This window comes from Misgurnus anguillicaudatus, chromosome 17 (assembly GCF_027580225.2).
Source record: "Misgurnus anguillicaudatus chromosome 17, ASM2758022v2, whole genome shotgun sequence".
NCBI classification, from domain to species: domain Eukaryota; kingdom Metazoa; phylum Chordata; class Actinopteri; order Cypriniformes; family Cobitidae; genus Misgurnus; species Misgurnus anguillicaudatus.
The window spans coordinates 4,438,297-4,450,371 of NC_073353.2; the positions used below are offsets into that span (position 1 = coordinate 4,438,297).

The window sequence follows — 12,075 nt, forward strand, 5'->3', positions numbered from 1 at the left end:
TTTAAGTGAGGTTAAAACTGAAAATATTTACGCGCGTAAATCTTTCATTCAAATCACTTTCGTCTTAGTCGACAAACAAACAAAAACTTTAAATGTCATCATGCACATAATCGAGATAAGAAGCTTACCGCCGCAAGATGCCTATTAAATACCAAAATAAGCCCCGAGCACTAAACTCTGTGCAGATACTGCGCCTTGATGGCCAAATATATATATAAAACGTTGAAAAATAGCTGATGGCTTATTGCATGACAGTAGGATCAGTACCCCAGTCATTGATTGACGTACAGCTTTAGTATTTCTGTCATGGTCGCGTCGCTTATTGGTCGGACGCGTCGCGGCGCGCGCTCAGATTGGCTGCGTATTGCAGCCAGCTGTACTTCAAAGCACGCGCTCACTATACATCTCGAGTAGAGAGAGAAAGCTTGAGCGCAGTGTCCCTCAGTCACACAGCAACATTTACTCATTGTTCTCTTCAAAGAGTTACTTTAGGAAAGGGCCTGGATATGGCTACGTCTATACTTGGGGTAAGCACCGATTTATTTTAATTAAGACAAGGAGATGCTTTGCATTTTTTCTCTGTTAAGTATTGGTTATTGACATCAAACTTTTGTCTACATTCTTAAGAAATAACTTTGAATACAACCAAAAACGATGCCATTTGAAACACTTATTAACTTGCACAAAGAAGTTTTATATTTTTAATCTGGTTATTTGAGAACTCGTTTGTGTACTCGTGCTTTTTGAGCACTTGTAATGAATCCAGAACGCGGAACTGACGCTGTAACATTAAGAACTATTGCAACGTGTTTGTATTTGTATATACTGTCTAAAAAAGGTTACAGTAAAGTTTGAGCTTATTGCTCATGTCATAGTCTAAACGGGAATTTCATCAGATGTGATTGTTAAAGTCACGACAATACATACAACTCTGTTAAAAGTTTGCAACAAGAAAATACAACAAGTACAGCTAGTCATTTCCGCTTGATGGAGTCATTGGTGTTTTGGTAATAAACAGGCTATTTGTTTGCTTTTCTGAACATTCCAACTCTTCTTTACTGTCTAGTAAAAAGCACAAACTTTCCCTCCACACACAGGAAGAGCCGCGGTTTGGAACTACCCCTTTAGCTATGCTGGCTGCAACCTGCAACAAAATCGGCAACACCAGCCCCCTCACAACTTTACCCGACTCCAGCGCGTTTTCCAAAGGCGGATTTCATCCTTGGAAAAGATCTTCGTCGAGCTGCAACTTGGGGTCCAGCCTGCCAGGATTCACGGTCGCGACGAGCCGAAACACCTCCGGATTAACGACCACCACCGGCACAGGCAACAGCGCTTTCTGTCTGGCCTCCACCTCACCAACGTCCTCTGCGTTCTCCAGCGAATACAGCAGCTTATTCTCCAACACGGCAAGCGTTTCCTCGCAGGAGCCCGGACAGTCTGCGTTCATTTCCAAAGTTCACACGTCGGCAGCAGAGACACTATACCCGCGGGTCGGCATGGCGCACCCGTACGAATCGTGGTACAAGTCCGGCTTTCACTCCACCATCTCGGGTGAGGTGACCAACGGCGCGTCAGCATGGTGGGACGTTCACACGAATCCGGGCTCGTGGCTCGAGGTTCAAAATCCGGCAGGTACTTTGCAAACTTCACTGCACTCCGGAACCCCACAAGCCATCCACTCCCAGCTCAGCGGCTACAACCCGGACTTCTCGAGCCTCACGCACTCCGCGTTCAGCTCCACTGGCATCAGTCCCACGGCGTCCCACCTCCTGTCAACGAGCCAGCACCTGTTGACGCAGGAAGGATTCAAAACTGTCATCCCCACTTATACGGACGCATCGGCCACAAACGCTATGATATCGGGTGCCAGCTCGGGCATAGGAACCTCGTCCAGGTCGTCCAGGAGATATTCGGGACGGGCCACGTGCGACTGCCCGAACTGTCAGGAGGCAGAGCGCCTTGGCCCTGCGGGTGCCAGCTTGCGCAGGAAAGGACTTCATAGCTGTCACATCCCGGGCTGCGGTAAAGTCTACGGCAAGACATCTCATCTCAAAGCGCATCTGAGATGGCACACCGGCGAGAGGCCCTTTGTGTGCAACTGGCTTTTTTGTGGCAAAAGGTTCACCAGGTCAGACGAGCTTCAGAGGCACCTGCGCACTCACACGGGGGAAAAACGGTTCGCCTGCCCGGTATGCAACAAGCGTTTCATGAGGAGCGACCACTTGAGCAAACACATCAAAACACACACCGCCGGAGGTGGAGGCAAAAAGGGCAGCGACAGTGACACCGACACTAGTAACCTGGAGACCCCCAGGTCTGAGTCGCCGGAACTGATTTTAGACGGCGTAAACCCCCGGGTCACGGTCAAAGATCAGTCTCCTCACCACGAGTCCTGAACGTGATTTATGACCTCAAGTCCATTTTCCTCATAGCTGAATCGAGACAAGGAAACGGGTCTGGAGTATGTGAAAAACTTTTAGTATTCTGCATTTCCTCGCAAAACGAGTCGACGTGTGGCTCATAGGCATTGGAAACAAATTAAGCGCAACACTGGTTATTTCTGCTCTGCACAAACAAACACCTTTCGGGACGATAAGAGTCTTGTCAAGGCTCAGTGTTGTAAAAGCGGACATTTGGTTTGGATCAATGCGCAAAAAGATGGAGCTAAATAAACCGCGGCTACCGCTTGAGCTATAATTCTGTACATATATCCGCAAAATATGTTATTTTTCCCTGTAAATGTTACTTATGATTGTTTTGTGGTGGATCCTGAAATTCAGGGAATTTTCTTTCCTTTCGACGCACTTTGTGGATGTCAGTATGTATGTTACACAGCTATTTAAAATTCATTTAACCTTTCCTTTACATTGCTAAAAATATATAAATGTTTAATTGTATAAAGTCACGCTTAAGGCTTTCATTTTGTAATTAAAGGGATTTAAAATCTAAAGCTTGGGTTGTCTGAAGCAAATATTTTCATCGAAATTATTTTTACTGAATATATGGGTAACTTGTAAAATTTACAGACAAATCAGTCAGCACGTGCATTGCATTTATCGTGAAAATGTATATATTAGAAAAACGAAATAATGCGTATATGTATAGAGTAAATATCAATAATCCGGCGCGTTTCCCAGTGCGATAAATCAATAGTTAATGCCCCGAAAAAGGTTTTTTTTTGTCCAAATGAAAACCTTGTTAAATATTATTAATTATGACTTGGAGCACATCGCAGCCCCATGTGTCTTGTATTGGAGATTAGGGATTCATGTCTTATCAAATATCTAATTACTCTCCGCAGACAATCATTTGTTCAGTGGCTCTTTATCGCACATTTTCCGATGGGACTCGGTGACAAAGGACCTCTGAATATTTATTTGAATCGCTCAAATTAACTGCTTAAATTTGCATGTCAAACGGAAAATGTCCATCTAAGAGAGCGCTGAAGGCATAAAGCATCGTTTAGCTTTTATAAAACGCTACACTTGATTTGGTGTTATGGGAACAGTTTTTTTCTTTCTTTCTTGCCTTTTCTGGAAGCCACTTTTGAAAAGGAAAATGGGGAGAGGCCTTATGCAAATGCCGAATTTAAAATGCTCTCGCAGTAAAATGGTCTTTGGCTGTTATTTGAATATCAGTGGCCCTGTACTGAAAAGGTTCAAGGATGCTCTCTGACTTCTTTGTGTTTATCCAGTGCAGCGTCCGATCCCACAGAAAAACGCGGCGGAATAATTACAGCCCGAGCCGCAGCCTGGGAACTCGTTAGGCATGTGCGTCTGCTCCAAACGCTTTTGGGGTGCAAGGTAAATTGACCAGAAGGCAATAGACTAAAATTATTTTCATTTCCTTTTGTGTGGTGCTGAACGACCAGTGGCCTATTCAGGAGAAAAATACACAAATGGAAATGGTCCATTATAATTTAACGACCTAGCTTTTAAAAATATCTGATAACATTTTGCAAATAACTAATGGAAATATGTTTATAAATAATACAATTGTAAAGTGCATAAAATAAATTATATAGTTTCCAAATAACATGAAATTACAAATAGGCATACCAAAAAAAAAAAAAATTAAAAGAAATAAAATAAAATAAATTCTCAGTTTTCTCTAAATAGCAGGTGCACAGAACCCGATTCTGTCTTTAAAAAAATTAATGTAGGATGCAACGATTTTATTGCACACAATTCAAATTTTTATTACGGAAATGGGCGCTATTTGGGCGTGAAGGCATTCACGAGCACGCTTTACAATTATATGGTTCTATTAAGATTTACAAACAGGAGATTATACATGGACAAGATCTAAGTGCTTTTCAGTCTTTGGAGGGGAGTGATGCGCCTGGGGTTGCGGACAGTAGCGCTGTCACTCACTGCCTTTTGTTCGCTTTTTCCCGGAATGCCCTCTGACTGTGCGCGAGGCAGAAGTCAGCTTTGTTTCCGCGCAGCAATAAAAGAGAGATCAAACAGAAGCGCCGCTCCCGCCGCAGCGCGGGAAACTCGGCCGTGACGAGTCTGCCAGCTTCCCGCGCAGACGCTCCTGTTTGATCATTGCATTCTTTAAGGGTCAGAAGATCAAGCGATTATGTTTATTGGTTCAAGTGAAATTATTATTTTTATTTTTTTGCTTTTTTCCAGATACATTAAAACGTATAAAGACTTGAATACAAAGTTTAATTGATTTAACTTTTTGATACTTCAGCGCCACCCTTGGGTTCATTTGAATATTGCTAAATACCTAAGTGATGGATTTTTAGGAGGGCGAGGAGGGGGGTTATTTCACACGAGTTGGTTGATATGATTTTGTGGTCACCAAGCACAGATGCATTTAAGTTTAAATGATATATGAAGAGTTTCGTTGCAAAACGAGAAAACTCGGTTTTTTAATTGTTCAGAAATCTCGTTTTTTATACCAATACAACTGAAGTTGGTTTGTTTTAAACCTTCATAACTTAAAAAATACAGATAAGTAGCACCATAAAACAAAATAATAACATAATAATAAACATGTTTTGACAAAAATTTTAAAAATCGGATCGGTTTGCAACGAAACTCTTCAAATATTTTCAGCATGCAAATCAAAGAAATGCATCAAGAATGCTCTCGAAAAGTTGGAATACAAAAACAACACAAACACTCACGGTACGAACACTTTGTTTGCAGTTTCACCATATTAAAGTTGTCAACACTGGCAGGCGTAAGGAGTTGCGATAACACTGCATTTGCATTTTTAGTTCGTTTATTTACGTTATAAATACTTCAACATACATTATCAATTTGTTTCACAGCTATTACAAATTTCGTTTAAGCTATTCGCAAAATTCGTTTAACCATTAAGCGACGCGTCCTTAAAACCACCCTGATAGAACCGTCACAATTTAACTGAAACAAAAACCTAATTTCTCTGTAGTTTCTCTAATCTGTTCCAGTTTACATGGTTAAAACATCATCAAGTTGAATGGAAAAGCAATGCGATAGCAAATAAAAAAGCTTTATCTTATAATTAAAAAAATTTAGGCAAAGTAGTAAAAGAGGGAAAATATTTTGAATAATTCATATTTTTATAATAATTAATAAGCCATAAAATCTCGTTTAGATTTTTTTCTTTGCATGTTCTAAAAATTCATTAATAGGACGTCAAAATAAAATAATGGAATAAAAAATTCCAACTGTTCTGTAGCCTATATAATGGATTAAAAAAAAACAAGTTTTACATTTAAGATGTATTGCACCCAAGACTAAAAAATTACATTAAAACAGAATGATTCAAACACTTGAAAAACTATAAAAATATATTCAACATTTTAATTCCTGGTTTATAAATTGCAGTTTCTATATTCATTTATCGCCCTCTTCTGGTGAAGTCCTAGTACAGTCTGTAAACGGCTGGAAAAGCACTATAAGAGGAGAACAGATCTTATAGTAGTACACTAAACATCTGAGCACTTTAAGGTACCTACACTTATTCATCTAGTTGTTCTGGTCTGTATTTTTTTTTTTAAAGATGTCGTAGAAAATTCTTAGCTGTTCTTTCCCATATGAGTGAATTACTATTTCTACCACCAAGTTCGAAAAAGAAAATAAAAATCCACCATTTAAGGATCAAGGTTATATTCTATATTTCAAGTGTCTGAAGCAATATAATAACTAAAAAAATGCAAATTACAGAACTCCTACAAAGAGGAAGATTATCAGTGAATATCAACTTCAATTTCTGTTTCTTACCTAAAGCTAGCACATAAAGCTAGCACACACAGTTTAAAAGACTTGTAGTACAGTGCACAAGTCATACGGACCACTTATATAACACTGCCTTTGGGCTTGACAGCGTGAGTGCCCATTCAGCTTCACTTTATAAAAAAAGGATGGTCAACATGAGTTTGGAATGACAGTGTGGGAAAGTAATATTTCCCTTTAATCTTATAGTAACAGTGGTGTCATATGGCATACATACGTGGCTACTGTTTTTCTTTTCTTCTCCCTGCATCTCTGCTATTACTTCTCACTTTTTCTCCGTCCCGTCTCCGCTCTCGACTGACACTTCTTTCTATGCCTCTACCACTGGGCCTTTCTCCACTTCTGCTCCTGTCTGTTTTCTCCCTCCCTTTCTCTCTGCTGATGCTTCTGTGTCTCTCCTTCCCACTGTATTTCTTGTATCTCTGAGGGCTTCTGCTCCGGTCTCGTTCCTCCCTCCTCCTCTCTCTGCTCCCATCTCGTTTATCTTTCCCTCTCTCTTCGCTCCGGTCTCGTTTCTCCCTCCTTCTCCCTTTGCTCCCGTCTCGTTCCTCTCTCCCTCTCTGTCCACTTACGTTTCTGTCTTCACTCCTCTCTCTCTGCTCCCTGCATCTCTCTCTGTCGTCCCGTCTCATTCTGTCCTTGTCCTCTGATGATCTGTGAACCTCTTCTCCTCTGTAGGCCCGTTCATTACGTGCTGGAGAGCGTTGTTTAGACACACTGTGTGAGTGTTCATGTTCCCGGTGCTCTCTTTCAGAGCCGCTATCACTGGAAGAGTCTTTTCTCTTGCTTTTTTTTCTGGCTTTCTTCCCAGAACGTTCCTCCTGCTCGGAGTCACTGCCGCTGTCATCTGAAGAGCTGCTGGATGAAGTCTCACTCTTGGATTGTTTCTTCTGCTTCTTTTTGTTCTTCTTCTTCTTTTCCTTTTTACTCTTCTTTTTCTTCTCTTTCTTCTTCTTCTCAAGACGATCAAGTTTTCTAAGAGGTGATCATGAGAGTGGTCAAGCTTACTCATATCATATCACTGACAAAGTCAACAAACTGAGTTGTTTATTGTGAAAAAGTATTGTGCTGAGTAATATTAATATTGGGCGCATAAAATATGTGAATTTCTTAAATGGTGTTGATAAGATGACAAAATAACATTTTAACATACAACATATTAATTGGTCACCATACTGTTTACTAAAATTATAAATTTTTAATATCTGCTCTGATGCGGTGATCATAGACATCAGATTCGTCTGCACAGAGTTGCGAGCCGAAGCACAACACACGCACAAAACATTACTATGCAAATAACTGCATTTTTTTATTTTGATCTCAGCTGACTGACTTCAGCTTTAATAATATATTTCATTAATTATTAAATTAAATTATATAACTATTAAGTGTTTAAAATAATCATACCTCAGCAATTTCTGCTTCTGTTTGGTAGATAGAGATTTAAGGAACTCCACTTCAGGATCCTCCTCTTCCTCACTGCCCAAAAACTCCTGCAACACAAAACCAACATTAATATGCGTGCACACAATCAGAGGGTTCACTTACTGACTACATAAAAAACAGGCAAAAACACGAGAAGCATGTGTGTACTCTCATGTAATTGCAGCTGTTGCTTTCATCAGATCTAGTCGAACCCCTCAAACTGACAGGAATTGCTTGTGAGTCGCCCGTTTGATAATTGGACATTTTCAACGATCACACGCTGAGCTCCAGACATGGATATGGCTGGTCTTATCTGAACAGGAAGCAGGAGATTACCTGTGCTGGATCACGCATGGTGGCGTCCCTCCCAAGAACACATTTCTTCAGAGCAAAGCCACTGCTTCGCATCTCTGCCATTAACTCGGAGGGGTGCATTGACGGACCTGTTAGGACAAATCACTCTTTCAGAACAAATGATGTGCTCTCCCTCTGAGTGATGTACATTACCAGTTTTGTTAACACAAAGATACAACAAATCAACTCCCTCATCTCACCGCTGAGTTAAGTGTGCGGTATTATTTTGCTAAAGCAGAGGTTTCAATCAATCGGAGCACACAATAAAAATCTGCCAGTGTAGCATCTGTATCAGCTCTGCTATACTGTCTGCTACACAAACCACATTGATCTTTAGTAACAGAAACCTAACAATGCAAATTGTTTATTGTTCTAACATCTGAAATTAGGTTAGGTTGATAAAGAGAAATAACACATGTAATAAGAAATTTCATACACCTCCAGAAGTAAGAATGTAGAGGATTAACCCCACCACGCCCGGTACAGAGCGATCACACTAGTCAAATAAACCAAGCTTTGAGGGCCAAACTTTGGCTTTGGTTTGGATAGTGTGAGTGCACCCTTTAAACAGCATTAAAAAAACACGTCCAGAAAAAATGCTGCCACATGCACGATGCATTATCACATGACATGACCACCACCTACAGGTCTGAACAACTATATCAGCTCTGACAGAGGTAAAGTAAATCAGCGGTGAGTGAAACATCATATGCATTATATGGATGTTTCTTTTGAAACAGTGTAAAGAATGTTTTATTCTTTCTCAACTATCATTTAGCAATTTTTTTTACAAAAATTGATGACTATCCATAAGTTTGGCTATTTTATTTCTCAGGAAAACTGTTTAAAAAGCCATGCAAGGTAAACATCACCTAGGAGCAAAATTTGGACATAGCTTTCAATAAAGATTTAATCATTTTGTCAAAGTTGTGTAGAAAATGTGAAAACATTTAAGTGTTTTTAGGATACTTAGAAGTCTTGCATAAATTATATGGTAACACTTTACAAAAAGGTTGTATTTGTCAACATTAGTAAATGTACTAACAATTAGCTGTATAGGTTTTTAGTATTTATTTATCTTTATTAACATTAGTTAATGCCAATACAAATAATTCGTTAATTTTGTATTAACTAATGTTAACAGTAATAACTTTTGATTTGAAAAATGTATTAATAAATGCTGACATTAACATGAACTAAAATTGAGGTTAATAAATGCTTTAGATGTTTAATGTAAGCTAATGCATTAACTAAAGTTAACAAATGCAACCTTCTTGTAAAGTGTTACTAACTATGTGCTAAGCACGGCAAGACCAAATTGTTTGCCATTTATTCATTCATTCATTCATTTATTTTTAAAGAATTCTTCTATTATGCATTTATATCACTGTTACGCAGTCTTAGTAGACACATTAAATCAAAAAGTGCATTTGTGTGCCCACAGGGACTTGATACATTGATAAAAATTTCGGTTTACTTGGCTGTAGGTATGTTAATGTTTGTGGGAGAGCAATGTAATGACTTACCTGCCTCATCGCTGGGCATAGAGCTGGCATTAATCCCCGACAGGCCAAAGAGAGGACACTCACGATCGGTGTTCACATGACCCCACTTATGACACTTAATGCACCTCACATTCCTCACCTGAAACAATCAAACAATAAGCAAAGAGGCCAAACATTTGCTGTATACACACATCAATGGGTTATCAATAATTGATCATTTTTATATATGCATGCTTCCTTTTCAACGCCATGCTAGCTTTTATGACTATGTTCATGGTGAGAGTAGAGTTTAATTATATAAGATGAAACTGCAAAAATGTTGCTCAAGAGATAAATTGTTTGTCTTAAAACCTTAAAAATATGTGCATAGTAGAGAATAAAAACTTACCTGAATCCCAAAAGGCTGATCACGAATATTCATGTCATCTTTTGCATACCTGAAATGTGAAGAGAGGAAATAAGTGAGGAATATATAAACACAATCACGTTTTAAAAGTGTCATAGATAGATTCAATATAATCATAAACTTGAGAACATACATCTCACGAGGAGCTCCTTTCTGCCACTCAAACTTGTACTCGGATTCTTCTCCCTACAAAAAAAGCAACTATTAGAAGTGAGGAGTAACACTGTAACACAAGCAAAACAAAAAATATACAAAAGTTTGATGTGTAAGATCACTGTTGAATTTACTAGTAAGGTACAGTTAAAACTATTGTGTAATTGAACATTACCTCTTTCTCTTTAGTCTCTTCTGCTCAAAAGTCAGGAAAATGAAGAGCACAGGAGTTAAAGACAAGAGAGAATGTTTTTTCATTACTGTATATTCTCTACTATAATAGTAAAACAATTGTTTCAGCAGTGATAAAAGCTGGTGTTGTGTTAAACATAAAGATCAGAGTGAATAGACATAACAATTTCTGTAATTGAAAATTCTGCCATTTACTGCCATTTAAAACACTGCTTAAAAGACTCAACAACAAAAACAACATGCAACCATGTAACTGTTCCAAAAATGTGGAAGATGCAAAATACCCTTAGATGCACCCGGAGGGGCTTCATACATGAAATTAAGGCCACTCTTCACACGATCATCACCCATCAGCACCCTGGGAAAAAAACAAGCAATAGGTAATTGCAGATTATTTCAATAATAAAAAATATGTTAAATTAAAGCATCATTCTGAATCACAATAACAAACATTAATGTCTAATGTATCTTATAGAACTGTGGGTTAAAATGGAAGTGAAGGCACTTGGCACCTGTTGTTGTAAGTGTCCTGCTCCTTCAGGTAAGCATTCATCAAGTCCTCCTGCTTCTTCTTCTCGAAGGTTAATTTCTGCTCTGCGATCCATACCTAAGATTCAGAGGCAAGAGTTTGATGAGTTTAACAACCCCTGACACAAGTGAGTAAACATATAACACTGCAGCCTAGAAAGTGTTTGTGGTGAAATGCGTGCTTCTACGTAGCCAATTATAAAGTAATCGTGAGACTTGGTGAATGAGAGATTACAACGGACAACCGTGAGGTAATGTTTACATCAGTGTATAAGTAAGTTAGCTTAGCATGCTAGCAATGTTAGACATTTAGGGTCCTCTTGCCTTTTTTATGTTGGATTTGGATGCAGGATGAAAATCCTTCTTGCACATGAAATTGGCGAACGATTTCCCCATGTTTGATTACCAGAGTAACGCTCAAAACATCATCTGAAACAGAAGAATGCAAAGCTCCCTATCGAACGACAGTAACGTCACGCGCAGCGACGCCTGTGTTTATGACACGTTCCGGCCAACAAAATAAAATAAAATAAAATAAAATGAAATGAAATGAAATGAAATGAAATGAAATGAAATGAAATGAAATGAAATGAAATAAAATAAAATAAAATAAAATAAAATAAAATAAAATAAAATAAAAACATAACGGTACGTTTCAAATCATTGCATGAATATTTTAAAAAATATACAGAGAGGATACAAAATCGTTCAAAATATTAATAGCATTTACTATTTTAATTATAAAGTAGAAACTAGTGCGCTATTAAGATTTATTTATTATTATTTAAATTACATTTTCATTAAACATAAAATAACTTTAACATTACAGGGATAAAGTTACAGGTAACACATCTTACTAATTCATTACATACATTATACATATAAGTCTATATAATAAAGTGCGTTATTAGGGACATTTCTTTCTTCTGTCAGGACCATAGACTGTAAAAAATTAGGTCGGGACCATAGACTGTAGGTCAGGGCCGTGACTGGGACGTAGTAGGCTTTCGACATCATGCGGCGCCGCAAGAATCGATAGCCGGATGACGTCAAAGTACCGCGAGAGCGATTCGTGACAACGTACAGAGGAGTTTGCTTTTAAATCGCTCTCGCGGAACTTTGACGTCATCCGGCTGTCGGTTCTTGCGGCCCTGCATAAAGTCGAACAAGCCTACGGTCTGTATAATGGCCGTTTCTCAACCCGAAGGTTGCAGCCTGCGGAGCTGCGGAGGTCGCATATGCAGGCTGCATACGTCATCAAGCCTGGTTTATT

General features: G+C 38.8%; 2 protein-coding genes across 6 annotated transcripts in view; one reads left to right on the top strand and one right to left on the bottom strand.

Moving 5' to 3' along the window:
* Nucleotides 1–11,311, bottom strand: part of cirsr (corepressor of RBPJ and splicing regulator) — a 50,612-nt gene extending 39,301 nt beyond the window's left edge. For 3 of the 4 annotated variants that reach the window (XR_008646825.2, XR_008646824.2, XM_073854859.1), the window contains exons 1-10: nucleotides 11,127–11,311; nucleotides 10,787–10,881; nucleotides 10,559–10,632; nucleotides 10,258–10,277; nucleotides 10,063–10,115; nucleotides 9,912–9,960; nucleotides 9,545–9,662; nucleotides 8,001–8,107; nucleotides 7,647–7,732; nucleotides 6,457–7,214 (exon numbers count right to left, since the gene is read on the bottom strand). Coding sequence is in view for 2 of the 4 variants with exons in the window: in XM_073854859.1 (XP_073710960.1) it covers nucleotides 6,461–7,214; nucleotides 7,647–7,732; nucleotides 8,001–8,107; nucleotides 9,545–9,662; nucleotides 9,912–9,960; nucleotides 10,063–10,115; nucleotides 10,258–10,277; nucleotides 10,559–10,632; nucleotides 10,787–10,881; nucleotides 11,127–11,198 (1,428 nt within the window). In the remaining 2 variants the exon portion in view is untranslated. Of the gene's footprint in view, nucleotides 1–5,223; nucleotides 5,900–6,456; nucleotides 7,215–7,646; nucleotides 7,733–8,000; nucleotides 8,108–9,544; nucleotides 9,663–9,911; nucleotides 9,961–10,062; nucleotides 10,116–10,257; nucleotides 10,278–10,558; nucleotides 10,633–10,786; nucleotides 10,882–11,126 lie in introns of those variants that run through there. The other variant, XM_055214919.2, reaches the window with a different exon arrangement.
* sp9 (sp9 transcription factor) lies at nucleotides 411–4,471 on the top strand. Of its 2 annotated transcripts, none has more exons than XM_055214920.2 (2): nucleotides 411–527; nucleotides 1,098–4,071. In XM_055214920.2, exons 1-2 carry the CDS (start codon nucleotides 507–509, stop codon nucleotides 2,397–2,399), a joined length of 1,323 nt encoding a protein of 440 aa, XP_055070895.1. In that variant the 5' UTR covers nucleotides 411–506; the 3' UTR covers nucleotides 2,400–4,071. The 2 variants fall into 2 exon arrangements, with proteins under 2 accessions (XP_055070895.1, XP_055070896.1); XM_055214921.2 differs by having other exon boundaries at nucleotides 420–527; nucleotides 1,067–4,471.
* Nucleotides 11,312–12,075: the final 764 nt, after the last annotated feature.

Excerpts from the sequence above, each read along its gene's own strand:
- sp9 (XM_055214920.2), top strand. The coding sequence starts at position 507 with ATGGCTACGTCTATACTTGGG. Across the intron at positions 528-1,097 it reads TGGCTACGTCTATACTTGGG|GAAGAGCCGCGGTTTGGAAC; the intron begins GTAAGCACCGAT and ends CTCCACACACAG.